This window comes from Macaca nemestrina, chromosome 10, assembly GCF_043159975.1.
Source record: "Macaca nemestrina isolate mMacNem1 chromosome 10, mMacNem.hap1, whole genome shotgun sequence".
In the NCBI taxonomy this organism is placed as follows: Eukaryota; Metazoa; Chordata; class Mammalia; order Primates; family Cercopithecidae; genus Macaca; species Macaca nemestrina.
In genome coordinates, this window is record NC_092134.1 from 120,027,291 (window position 1) to 120,041,698 (window position 14,408).

The following is a 14,408-nucleotide window of genomic DNA, read 5'->3' on the forward strand; positions in this document are numbered from 1 at the left end:
TTGTAAAACCATTTTGTATTTTGCTCATTTAAATATGCTTCTATAGTGTTTCCAACCAGTGCAGATTTTTGTCTCTTTATAATTTCTCATAATGCACAGCTGTAAAATAGATGTGATATGATAAGACAATTTTTCCACCATTTTTACTTATATAAATGTGTAACCAAACTAGATGATACACTGCCTATACCATAGTCTATATGTCTTATGCTCCCATAAATAAGGCTGTCTTAAAAAGGAATTTTTCATTTTAGATATATGCTCTTTATAAACCTATAAAACCTCAGAATGCTTTGTAAACAGTCATTATCATATTTATATCTGGCTTTTGAAAGAAATGCCAAGATGTTGCAATATTGAAGAAAAATTGGAAAATTGAGCCTTTAAATATATGAAGTACCATGTTGCAATTGACGGAAACATAGAACATCATTTGTGAGACTTTTAAAATGAGACAATTTTGCTAGAATCTATATATTACTGAGAAAACTAGACTTTATTATTCAAAATACCAGAATCTTCAGCTTTAAGCCAATAGTTTGCACTGGCTTAACAATGGCTTAACGCCAAATAAAATTAAAATGCATATAAATCATCTTATAAACCAAATTCTTACAGAATATGATAGTGTAATATAGTTTCAATGTCAACCTCTGAGACATATCATTAACAACCAGTTCTAGAGCTGTTAGTGTCTAGAGCTCAAGCCTTCTGGCCACATCTGCCCTCATTTTCTTATTGTTCTGCCTTCTGAAACAGTTGTCCAGATCCCTGACTACTTTTTGTAGCCCCACTTCCAAATTAGGCAGTGCTCTGGAAGAGAAGCTACTTCAAACAATAAAATTGATAAATGGCCAGAGTCTGCTATTTTGGTCCTTATTTTCATTTTCTCCACTCAACAACTGTCCCTTTCATGATTGCACTTTTATTTGGAATTTGACTTTATACTACAAGTGGAGGTAGAAAGCGGTTGATAACTTGCAATAGATAACACCCCTGAAATCAGGAGGTTACCAAACATTAAAAGGACTTTGAGTTGATTAAAAAACAGAACAATCTAGGGGTGTCCCTCCAATGCGTGGTATATAATTCTGTGGTTGTAAATCCTAGTACAGTGGAGAATGGGTATCCCTGTATATTTCTGCATAGCACTCTCCCTTCTGCACATCTCATGGAAAAGACATTTGCCAGTTTGATAAAGACCAGTCTTTTTTCAGGGCTCAGTTCCAGATTTCCCAAGCCACAGGCCAAACAAAATCTGCTTATAAAAGCCTGATTCTCTCAAATGGGTTTCAGTGGTTGAATTGCAGGTCCTACAGAGATGGCTGGTCCACAGAGTCCTTTTTCCCACTGAGTGCTAGTTCTGGGAACCCAAATAAGTGCTCTCCCAGTGTTGACTGGACTTAGAGCATTTTCTTCTGTGCCTGGGAACCCGTGACCAACCTTCAGTGCCAGTTGGCCCACAGTGAGTTGAGCAGCCTGTTTATAATCGGAGACTTTGGTCAGCTGATTTTGAAATCTCCTCTTCAGGAACTGTGGAAATTCGAAGTCCCTCACTGCTCTCTTAAATACATTTAGAAACTTGGTGGGTTAGAATGGGATAAAGCACACTCTCAAACTTGCGTTATATATGCATGTAAGAGACTTGTAAACTTCTCTACTGGAGGAAAATTCCATACCATGTTCAAGTCTCGGTTCCAAAATAATTCTATGCTTTCTTTGGAAAAGGTTTGGGTTATTAGCCAAAGTTGTCTTCATGGCATTCAATGACTGAGACCTGTATATATCTCATAAAATGGAAGAATGAGGCAGGTGTGATTCAGATTGTCTCCTCACACCTCCCGGTACCCCACACCATTTGATTTTTCTGGACATTTTATGATGAAGTGTTCTTGTTTACTTTCAAAAAACAGAATAATGAAAAGTAACTATTATCTAAAATAATAAAATGCTCAAAGAAGAGAGATTTCTTTTTTAGGAGACTTGCCTCACTTCTCCACTTTGCTTTATTTGTAAGGAAATAATACATGTGTTTTGCTCTTTTGAAAACAATATGTTATGTCCTTTATAAATAATTTGAGCTTAGGTTTCTCTACACTGTGTTTGATGCACAATTCAATACCTATGTCTGAAGAGGTTATTTGCCAAGAGAAAAACAAATCCGTCACTTTATTGGGAAATAACCTTGTGTCTTTGCTCTCATGTACCTCCCAAAGGAATGTACGCATGACTTGTCCACTGTATTACCTTCAGTCAAGTAAATTGTTATTAATATTTATCATAAAGCATATACTTTGGCCTGGTCTCTGTATTTCAGTTTACAAAATTTTATAATTCCTACAAAAAAAAAAAAAACCCATGTGACTGCTGGCAACGAAGTCCGTTTTCCCAATTAATATAGCACTTGTCCAGGGTACTTAAGCTGTGTCTACCCACCCAAAGTGTAAGACCTTAAATATTTTTGTGAATGGCCTAAACAAATGAGAAAATAGTAAAATACTGATTTAGAAAGGTGGCAGAGGCAGGGTAGCAAATTGTTTGGTACAAAATATACCTACTTTCAAATCCTAGCACTACCAGGAAATACTCATTGTTTGACCTTAAACATGAATTAGTGTTTCTGTAGCTCAGCTTCCTCAATTGTCAAATGAGCACGATAATGTTACCTGCTTATGGTGGTTGAGAAAATTAAATGAGATAATACATAAAAAGTACCCACCATGTTGCCTAAATATTTTAGGTATGTTACAAATCTCCATTTTACCATCTTACCACCATTTTGCTCATCTCTACCCCCTGCCTCAGAGCATCTTCTGTGGATGTGCATTCATTTATTGATACAGGTACATTGCTAGGCATTAAGAATTCCAAAGATAAAGACAGGCTGAAATCTGCAGGGAGTCCATAGCCTAGTTAGAGAGACGAGGAAGGGAAACTAATTACCGTATCATGGGTTATGGCGTTATAAAGCTATACACAGAATGCTATGGCCATAATGGGCATCCTTGAAGCTTTTTGAGAGAGAAGGGAAACTATGTGGTCAGTAAACATTTAAAGGAGGTGGTGGCTCTTTCATAGAATCCTTAAAAATAGGTAAGACTTGGAAAGCTGGAGAAAAAAATGTAAAACGTGTTTTAACAGAGGGAGCAGTATATTCAAGGGGAAAAGGTGGGTAAGTAGGTGAGAAACCTTGGTATCTTCAGGAGATTGAAAGTAGTTCAGTGTCATTGGAGGAAGGGTTCTGATGTGGGAATTATTAGGGCATGAAGCTGGAGAGTAAACTCCTGAGCAGCTTTTAGATGATGCTAAAGATGCTGAAAGGCAACCGGATGCCTTTTGTGACTTTAAGAAGCAGGTCGTTACGTGCACAGATTTGCATTTTAAAAATATAAACCTGGAAGCATGGTGGAAATTACTTCGCACTTGGTCAGGATTTGTGCATTTTCCACAATTGTTTTACCTCTGTGATTTCTGAAGGGACCTCATAGGAATAGAAAATGCTTTTTTATTACCCATTTATTATTTCATTAGGCATTTCTTGAGGAATGACCATGCTATATTTTAGGTATTGGGATAGATTCTAAAGATGAAAATCTTTACTGTTAAAGAGTTCACAGTCTAGAGGGAGAGATAGACATAGAACAAACAACAACAATGACAAAATGGCAGCGCCAGAGATCCTCAGCCAGAGAGTCTAGAATGACTGGGGACATGGGAAAGGAAGGGAAGTAAGTAATACTAACAGATGGGTTAGTATTGGCATCCATTGGTGGTCCTTGTCATTGATGTTTCAAAGTGGGATGTTATGAAGAAAGAGTGTCGTCCCCATTCCCAATCAAGGTCAGGGATCGTGGCTTCCAATGCTCAGGAAGAGTGGGGCTCATTTATCCCATAAAAGCTTTGAGGCTACATTGGAAAGATTAGTGATTTGTATCTATACTAGAAATGGGAATGGAGAATTGAACCAACCGACCTTACTTAATGTCTGAATCATTGGTTTATCTCTTCTTTGATTTATTCAACAAACATTCCTTGAACGACATGTGCCAGGCATTGCTAGATTTGGAGTTACAAAGGCAAATGAGCCTGGCTGCTCAACTTTCTTTTTTTGTGCGGAGAAATAGTGTGAGACTGTTTAAAGGTATTCCTTTGATTGACAGAGCTGCACTTCTTAAAATCAAGTCTTTTCAAAATGTAAGAACAGAATGACAATTACAATCTATAAAAGTGAAGATGAAATAACTGCCATTTAAGAGGAATAAAATAATGTTTCATAAGCCATTTATAACACCGTTTTTCAAGTCTATGTGGTCAGACTTTGCTGTCAAAGACTCAAAGAAAGTGTACAAACTGAAGCTCTTCCTAAACAATTACCTCTTTTAGTTCCCTGCAAGTGCAATTTGACAGCTAATAGATTGCCTCAATGGATTTTCATCTTCCTTCATGTTTCTCTGGCATGCAAAGCCAAAACGATTAAAGATCATGGGCAGCAGACTAAATTAAATTTACTTTTTTCTCATTTTGTTATTGTGTCACAAAAAACAAGTTCTGAAGACTTGTCTGGTGGAACTTGACTATAAGTTCAAATAAAATTTTTAAAAAAGAAACCGTTTATTTCATACATACATTTTCTAGTTTCCTATCAAAGGCAATACCTCCCCTGTAGTTGCTGCTGCACGTACCAAGCAAGTTTTTCCACTGGCAAGCTAGGATTAGCTTGCCAAAAGGAACACTTCTTTTCCTTTGCAACTTCACTGAATTTCCTTTTGTATGTTATTTTATTTCTAGGATGACGTTTACAAACCACATTATCGTTTTCTTTGTTTTGCTTATTTATTTTTGATCCTGATCCTGTGACACTGGTTTGAGAAAGTTAGAATGGGTAGAGTAGATGAGCCAAGGAATCTTGTGTCCAGCCTAAGGAGGTTACAGTAAAGAATGTTTGCAAACCAGTCTTCTAGAGCAGGGCCTCTCTAGAGGTGCTTGTGAAGCGCCTCTGGGTGTTGGTCAAATGCATAATGTGATTCTTATTTGGAGGCAGGGCTGAGATTTTCTGTTTTTAATAAGCTCCCAGTTGATGCTGATGCTGCTGGTTCTTGGCTGAAACTTTTGAGCAGCAAGACTCTAGAGGCCCCTCTCCTTGCCAGCTTCAGAAAATGTGAATAATACATAGTGCTTAAGCAAGATACACAGTGGCCAAGGATTCCAGATCTGCATAGTACATGGTTTTAGGCAGGTTACTTAGCTTCTCTGTACATCACCTCCCCATCATTTGTAAAATTAGAATACTAACAGGAATTTCCTCCTTGGTGTTATTTTTAACCACCGTGTTCCAAGTTCCTAAACAACTTCACTGTTTTTGACAAGGAATATAATTGCAAAAACAATGCACAGAAGGTTCTGTTGAAATTAGGGTGACAAGTGGTCCTGACTTTTCTGACATTTTTCTGGTTTTAGCACTGAAAGTCCCATGTCCTGGAAACCCCACTGTCCTCGGCAATTTAGGATGTTTGGTCTATGTAGGTGAATTCCCAGTTGGTCTTGAAAAATGACTCTCGCAGGCATCCTACTCACCATAAAAATGTGTGTTAAAGTTATTATTTAAGTAGCATTTTTTGAGTGGTGGTTTTATTGTTAAATCTTACTCTGTGTTTGTTGCTTTTTTGCAGTGTTCAAAAGCTGAATGAGTTTCTCTTGAGTGATGAGATTGGTGATGACAGTTGGCGAACTGGTGAAGGTTCGCTTCCTTTTGAGTCCTGTAAGAAGCACACTGGAGTTGTAAGTGCCTTATTTTTGTTATGGAAGTTATGAATAGAGGACAGTCTCAGCAGAATGGACAGATTAATATGAGTGAGATTATAAGCTTTATTTTTTAACCCATGTGAAGAAAAATTGCCACTTGCTTCTGTACAACCTCACAAGTCTAAAATCAATAGACAAATGTATAAGGCTTGTCTTTATAAATCCAGGAAAAAATTATCCTAAGAGACAATACATGTTTAATTCAAAAGGCAATTGAGAGTTTGGTTACTCCAAATTTATATTAAAATAACATAAAATAAGTTTACGACTCATGCACCATTTTCTTATAATACCGTTTAGCTATACTACACTTTATAGTATAAAACATATTTTCTGATGCATTTTATCTTTTTATCCACTTAGTATATTATATTGTCTCTTTTTATTTTCCAGTTGAATTACACTACATTGTCTCTTTTTTTATTTTCCAGCTCTTTTTATTTTGCATGTCATGAGGCTTAAATAAAGTCGTAAGATTACTAAGTGGTAGAGCTAGAATTAAAACTTGAATCTTGTAAGTTGTAGTCCAGTTCATTTATCCATGATGCAAATATTTACTTAGTGTCTACATAAAATCTATAAACATAGTCAGTATTATTTTGTCATGCATTACATGTAATATGAATAAGCTTTTTAAAATATATGCCTGTGTTTTTAGATTTTTTTGGCTGTGCTTTGTGCCAAGACTTAGGGTTGTAGCAATGAACAAGACATGTGAGATCCTTCCTGTCACAGAATTCGCTTTCTTGAGGCAGGAATTGATAAGCAAATTAAAACAATAACATAGTTTCACTGTGTGAAGAAAATAAAAGAGGACATTAAAGAGTGAATTGGGTACTTGAAACAGGGTGGTCATTTCCAAGAAGGCCCTTCTGGAGATCCAGCATTTGAGCCAAGACTTGAATAAAAAAATAGGTACCTTTCCTGAAAAGTTATAGAAAAAGAGTATTCCACTCAGGAGAACTAGCAGATGCAAAGGTGTTGAGGTAGGAATTAATTTGGTGTATTCAAGGAACAGAGGGGTACTGTGGTTGGAGCCTGGTAAAGAAGAGAAAGATGAGATGATGTGAGAACAATGATTGAGGGCCCCTGTAAGCCACGGAAAGCGTTTAGATTTTATTGACATGCAATAGGAAATTACTGGAAGGTTTCAAAGTAGGGAGTAATATAATTTCATTTATATTTTTGATATAATTTCATTTATATGTTGTTTTCTGTGTAGAGGGAAGTCAATGGAGGACAAAGAGTAAAACACATAGATCAGTAAAGAAGTAATTATAATAATATAGGCAGGAGAGGATGACAGTTAGAATTACAGCTTTTGGTCCAGTTGCAGTGGATATTGTGAAAAAAGGAGATCAAATTCAGTGTACACTTTAGAGGTTGAGCTGATAAAGACTTGCCGATAGATTGGATGGGGGTGATGAGGCAGAAAGAGGACTCAAGGAAGAATCCTAGGTTACTGGCTTGACTTCTGGGTAGATGATATAGCTGTTGAGATAGAATAAAGAGGTGCATTTTGCACGTGCAAATTTTGAGATACTTCTTAACCCAAGAAGAGACATAAGCTTTGGAGATATAAATTTAAGAGTCACTAGCCATTAGATAATACTTAAATCAATGACTGGATTATACAATTTTCTTGAAGGAAGTATCTAAAAAAATCTGAAGAAATTCTTAAAAATTAATATATTTCACAAAGCAGAAAAGCATTATTCCACAGTGAGTCATAAGTTAATATTAGTTATAATTGTTACTATTAGAAAAAATATGAATATATTTACCATTTAGGTGAACCAACACAAATGTATATGCAATCTCCTGACTGGAACTGATTGGAATTTGGAAAGCTTTTGCCAGGAAATTAATCTATATTTTTTACATCATGTTTAAAACTGCTAAAAATAGTTAAGGCAATCATGTAGCTATATTTAGACTTATTTCCTTCTGCTGTTCTGGAGGGTTTTTGTTTGTTTGTTTGTCTGTTTTTGTTTTTGTTTTTTAACTTTCTGGTAAGTTGTTTTACTGGACAGGTATGATTTTGTCCGAGAAGGGACCACCACCATGCTTATATATGCTGGGGGAACAATGCCTCAAAGTGTTTATTTGTTATTGTGTGGACATGGATACAAAGACAAAAATATTAAAGGGTGTCTAAACTTTTAGGCAATAGGGGGTCAAATATTTGATTAGAACTAGTCTCGTCACTCTTTGGATGGTCCTAGACTACCAAGGAACTTGTCTTTCAGAGATATGGGGATGAGCAGAATGAGATGACCTCAAGAAATGGGATATAGGAGGTCAAGTTCATGGAGTTAGGGAAATCTGAAGAATTTTTTTGTATGAGATGTGGCATAGAAGAAAAATTGAACTGAGAAAAGGTTTTGGAAAGAAAAAAAGAATCCCCTTCAAATGCATCCAACCTCTTCAGGGTTATTGAAACCAGACTGAACTTCTTGATGTCTTTCAGGGTCATTCATCACTGCTGAGGGGCCAAACCACAAATGACAAACTTTTTAAAATGGAGTGAAAAAAGTTGTGTGTTTGAAAATAACACTAATGGAAACTCCTTCTTGAGAGCGCTTAAGATACTATGTATTCTGTAAAAACTTAGAGTTAAGTGGTTTTGGCTGTAGAACCTCCATGGAGAATTAGTGACAGTCTAGGGCCAAAGTCTCTTCATATTACATCTGTGGAACTTCAACTCAAATCTCTGTCAACACATCTACTCTTCCCACCCTCTTCTTAGTTTTGTGAAGGGCATGAAGTCATTTCTTTTGGACCTGTGGGGGCAATAATGTTACAGAATTAAAGACTCTAGAAGACAGTACATTTTATATGTAGGTGTAGACCTGTTTTGCATGGAAAATATACTTAGCCTAAAGGATAGTGGCTTTCTACAACCTCTCATGCAGTGTACTTCCAGGAGTATTTGTGAGGGCTGTGAGAAGGAAAAATAAAACTAAAATAAAGTTAATGAACATACTCTCCTCCTCTCTCTCTTTGTGTTAAGTCAAAATATATTAGTATTTTCTGTGTGACAGAACCCCTGCTAGTGTCTTACTTTCTAATCTTTTCAGTGGCTTTTTAATTTGTGTATTTATTGGCATGTAGCCTAGCAATGTACTATTTGATAGTTTGGGTGTTCTCTTGATACACCAGTTGATGGAAACTGGAAGAGCATTATCTTGTTTGGATTAAATTACTGATTATTTGAGGACATTCCTAATTCCCATGGTAGAACCCAGTGGATTTTTCAAAAAGCTAAACCTGCAGTTCCAGGCCAAAAAATAACCCCCCAAAACCAATAACATTCACAATTCTAGAATCCTTTGCTTTTCTAGGTAACTTAACAGTTTAAAGTGTATTATTACTTAGCCTTCATAGTCTCTATAAGGTATTTGTGTAGGAAGACAATTATGGCTGAGTGCATTGGTTCATACCTATAGTCCCAGCACTCTAGGAAACTGAGATGGGCGGATTGCTGGTATCCAGGTGTTTGACACCAACCTGGGCAACATAGGGAGTACCTGTCTGCACAAATAGTAAATAAGTTAGCCAGGCATGGTGGCAAATGCACCTGTAGTCTCAGCTTCTCAGGAGGCTGAGGTGGGAGGATCACTTGAGCCTGGGAGGTCAAGGCTGCAGTGAGATGTGTTCATGCCACCGCACTCCAGCCTGGGTGACAGAGTGAGACTCAGTTGCAAAAAAAAAAAAAAAAAGAAAAAAAGAAAAAAAAGGTTAATTATTTATGTTGAAATACTGACTCAATATGTTTCTGGAAGAAATTTTGAGTTTTAAAATTTTTCCAAATTAGAGATTTATGAGCTAAATATTGCACTTTCTCGTTAGCCATTTATCTCTGTGTGAAACTGAACTAAAAAATTAGAGAATAACAGATTTCTAGGTATGACTTACAATCACCTTAAATATATGGAGACTGTCACACCTCAGCTGGCATCCTCTTTATAATGGATATTTTAGTCCGTTGACTGGGAATAGGGCTATAACATTGGAGATAAACTAGATCATTCTATAAGACTTACGGATCTCCTGATGAAACACTGTAATATCTTTGGACAAAAATTCTAGATCTTTATGCTTTTGTCAATCCATAGCAGATGCTGGGTGCTGTGCAGCTCAATCTGATTTATGTGAGTGTATCAGATTAAAACTCCTCATGATTCAGAGAATAATCAATAATGTACTGGTGGAACGTTTACAAGCCTGATAGCTGTATTAGTCTATTCTTACGCTGCTAATAAAGACATACCTGAGACTGGGTAATTTATAAAGGAAAGAGGTTTAATGGACTCACAGTTCTACATGACTGGGGAGGCCTCACAATCACGGTGGAAGGCAAAGAAGAAGCAAAGGCACATCTTATATGGTGGCAGACATGAGAGCGTGTGCAGGGGAACTCCCCTATTTAAAACCATCAGATCTCCTGAGACTTATTCACTATCACGAGAACAACACGGGAAAAGGCCCCCCCATCCATGATTCAATTACCTCCCACTGGGTCCCTCCCACGACAGCCAAACCATATGATAGTCTAACAAATGGATTCTAGTTTGACCTGAGTTAATCTGATCACCTTTTAACACCACACAGTTGTTTTTATTGCCTGGGCATAATCCATACATATCACTGGAGAAAGATTATCCAAAAAGCTTATCCATGCCACTGGAGAAAGATAATCCATCCATATCACTGGAGAAAGATTATGGGACTCTGTACTTTAACTTCCATCATTTGCAAGTATCCTATTTTCATATTTTCTTAAGAGGCATGTAAATGAGGTTTAACTATAACTTAAGAATTTTTCTTTTTTTTTTATGAAGGAGTCATTGAAATAATTAAAATATGACATCCACTTGTTTCTTTTTCTTGGAACTTAGTTAGCAATGTGAGTAAATGTTCGGTAAAACCTCATTTTTTTAATAAAGCTCCAACTTGTGTTCTTTTCCTTTTGGAATGCAGCAGCCAAAAACTATAAACAGGAAACAGCCTGGAAGATATCACCTGGACAGCTATGAGCAATCAACACGGCGTCTACGTCCCACAGAAACAGAGGACATCGCAATAAAGGTTATTTTTATTTCCTAGATTCTTACATGAATAGATACATTTATGTTACTACTTTATGGCGAAGTTCTGTGAAAGTGTCCTAAATTGTGCCTTTAAATTCTTTTTACAGTTGTCATTAACCCTAACAACATTTTTAAAAATATCTGAGTTTTAGTTGTCAGTTCTTCCTCACCTCCCAGCCACAATTTTTGCTCCAGCAGCACATTTCAATAACCAGAGAATGTGCCTTTCTTCTGAATCTGCTTTAGAAGCTAGTGTTGCATGTATGTTTTTCTGGTATTCCTATGTTTATCAACCAAATAAATTGATTCATGGAGAATACCAACATTATAAATTCGTATTTTAGGAATATAAATTAGATAGTCATTGTTTTCAATCAGGGGAGACTCAGACTAGTGTATGCATTCACCAGTTTCCCGGTACTGCCCTTGATCTCATTTCAAACTTGGCTATTTGGACTCTCCCCAGGCATTGCGCTTAAGTTAAGGCAGAACAGGCAACCTAGAGTTGGGGATAAGAGGGAGTGGTCAGTGTTGTGCAGGAACTGGAATAGCTGCCAGCAGCAGTCAAGGGCCTCCATCCATGGGAGCTGCCAGAGTCCTGGAAACTTAGCAAACTGGCTGCATTGGCTATTGGAGGATAACCAATTCCTCTGCACAGCCTAGGCCAGTCAGAGAGACAGAGAGGCTCAGTATGGGGTGTATAGTAGAGCCAAGAGCTATGTTTAGGTCTCTCTCTCCTTGACACCTGACACAATACCTTCCCACAATAGCCACTTCATAATCGGAACAAACCTGTGATTGAATGGAACAAGCTAGTGCTAGCCCTCCCTTTTCCACTAACTTGATGTTTGGGCACATTACTATGCCTCACTGAGCCATGGTTTGCCCATCTTGAGGTGGACATGCCATTTTAGTGTGGTTTTTTGGGGGTTAAAAGGATATGTCACATAGGAATTTTAAAGAGGGTTCTAGTGATTCTTGACTTTGGTTATGCGTTAGAATCACCTACAAAGCTTTAAAAATATATGTGTGTGTGTGTGTGTGTGTGTGTGTGTGTGTGTGTGTGGTGTTCCTAGGCAATTATAATGGTCAGGCAGAGTGTGAACTAGGGGCTATGAAAAGATAAGGAATGAGAGATTGGAAAGGGTCCTCTATGCTGTTGTTTCCCCACAATGCCCAGATAACAACTAATGTATTGGTGAATAAAAAGCAGGGCCAGTTTTTAATTGACATTTTCTGTTCACTATAGTAGGAATCTAAAAATATGTCTTTTCCATGTGTTTCATTAATTTTCATTTTGAAAGAAAAAAGAGAGACTATTATGATTTTTTTTTCCAAAATTGACCATTCACGCATTAGAAAAATAGCTGCTTATCAATGGCTCTGACTTTGCTGTGCTTCTGAATGGCCTCCGCAGTTTCAGGCTCACTTTCAAGCTCAAATTAATTTTTTTATTTATGGCGAAAGCTCACAAATTGGTAATGATGTATTTATTTTTTGAAATATTTTTATTGTGAAATACTATATACTTCAGAGAAGTACATATTTATATCAGCAGCTCCCTCAGAAAATGCAGCAACACATGTATCTGCTGTCTTCTTACATATTTCCCGAGATATAATTGCCACCCCGACTCTTACAGTCATCATTTCCTTGATTATTCTTGCTATGCACGCATCCCTAAAAACATATTTTTAGTTTCTTAAAAGTTTAAATATGTGTGTATGGGTGTGTGTTGCTTCTTTTGCTCAACATTGTGTATGTGTAATTCATCCATACTGCTGTAACCACAATTCATTCACTCTCATTGCTGTTCTATTGTATAAATTGTTCTATTGTATAAATATACCAGAAGTTAATTATCTGTTCTACTTTTGATGGGCTGTTGGGTGTTTTTCAGTTTGGGGGTATTGTGAACAGTTGCTGAGTTATACGGTATGTGCATCCTCAGCCTTCCTAGATAATGGCAAACTGCTTTCCAAAGTGATGGTGCCAATTTACACTTTCACCAGAAGTGACTGAGAGTTCCAATTGTTCTACATCTTCACTAAAAAAATGCTTTTCTTTCTTTTTTTTTTTTTTGCCAAGTGTTATGTGCTGGGAGAGATGCAACTGTATCTTGCTGTGGTTTTTATTTGCATTTTTCTGATTACAAATAAGGTCAGACAACTTGCGATAAAGTTATATTTATGAAAATGGCCATCGGGGTTTGGGTTTGAATTTCTCTTTTGTGAATTACGAGGTTGTTTGTCCTTCTTCTCTTTAAAAATTCTTGGCCAGGCCTCGTGGCTCATGCCTGTGATTTCAGCACTTTGGGAGACCGAGGTGGGTGGATCGCGAGGTCAGGAGATCGAGACCATCCTGGCTGACATGGTGAAACCTGTCTGTACTAACAATGCAATAAATTAGCCGGGCGTGGTGGCAGACACCTGTAGTCCCAGCTACTCGGGAGGCCGAGGCAGGGAGGCAGGGAAATGGCGTGAACCCGGGAGGCAGAGCTTGCAGTGAACCGAGATCGCACCACTGCACTCCAGCCTGGGCGACAGAGCGAGACTCCGTCTCAAAAAAAAAAAAAAAAAAAAAAAAATTCTTGGTACTACTTTGACAGTCAAATATGTTGCAAAATTCTTCTCCCACTCTATGTGGCTTGGCTTTCTGCTCTATGATATCTTTCACTGAGCAGAAGTTCTTAATTTTAATAGTCTAGTATACAACTTTTCCTTTATGGTTAATGCTTTGGTGTTCGGTCTTATTTAAGAAAACTTTTCCTACCCAGAGGCCATGATGACGTTCTATATTAGCTCCTAAAAGCTTTGAAGCTACACTTTTTACCTTTAGTCCTTTAATACACATAAAATCAAATTTTGTGTTTAGTATGAAGTAGGGATGTGATTTAGTAGGTAAATCAGTGATGAATAATTTATTAGTAAATCATAAATGTAGCAGTAGTACATTTAGTCATTTTCCCAAATTTAGTAGTAAATCAGTAAGGTCTGATTTAATGTTTTCAAGTGTGATATCTAGTTGCCTAGCCCCATATATTGATCACTGTCCCCACTGATCTTCAGTGTGATGTCAGTTACACATCAAGGATCTATATGTGTGCGAATCAGTTGATAGCCTTTACTGATTTTTCTCAGATTTATTTGTCTGTTCAATATCCTGCTGTAATGATTACTATAGCTTTCTGATGAACATTGATACCTTTTAGAACAAGTCTTTATAACTATATTTTTGGTTTTTTTGTTTTTTGTTTTTTGTCCTTCTTAGCTATACTTGGCCCCTTGGGGGAAGGAGGCTTAGGTGGTCTGGGGCTCACACCTTTGAATTTGTATTTTTTCCTTATAGTTTGACTTGGCATTTCCTAACTGCTTCTTTTGGTGAGATTTTTTACAAACGAAATTTTGTTCATCGTTGTTACTTATTTTCAGAAGGAGAAAATGGACAATGGTCTGTCTGTGCCCTGCCTTTACATTTAAAAAAACATCCTTTTCATTGAGGTGAAATTCACTT

At 37.1% G+C, this 14,408-nt stretch overlaps 1 protein-coding gene across 4 annotated transcripts in view; it reads left to right on the plus strand.

Annotated features, from left to right (window-relative positions):
• The window catches only part of LOC105492191 (ATP binding cassette subfamily C member 9), a 140,633-nt gene that overhangs the window by 40,591 nt on the left and 85,634 nt on the right, over positions 1-14,408 (plus strand). For all 4 annotated transcript variants that reach the window (XM_071072075.1, XM_071072073.1, XM_071072076.1 and 1 more), the window contains 2 exons: positions 5,670-5,778; positions 10,786-10,893. In XM_071072075.1, the coding sequence (XP_070928176.1) occupies positions 5,670-5,778; positions 10,786-10,893 (217 nt within the window). The remainder of the gene's footprint in view (positions 1-5,669; positions 5,779-10,785; positions 10,894-14,408) is intronic.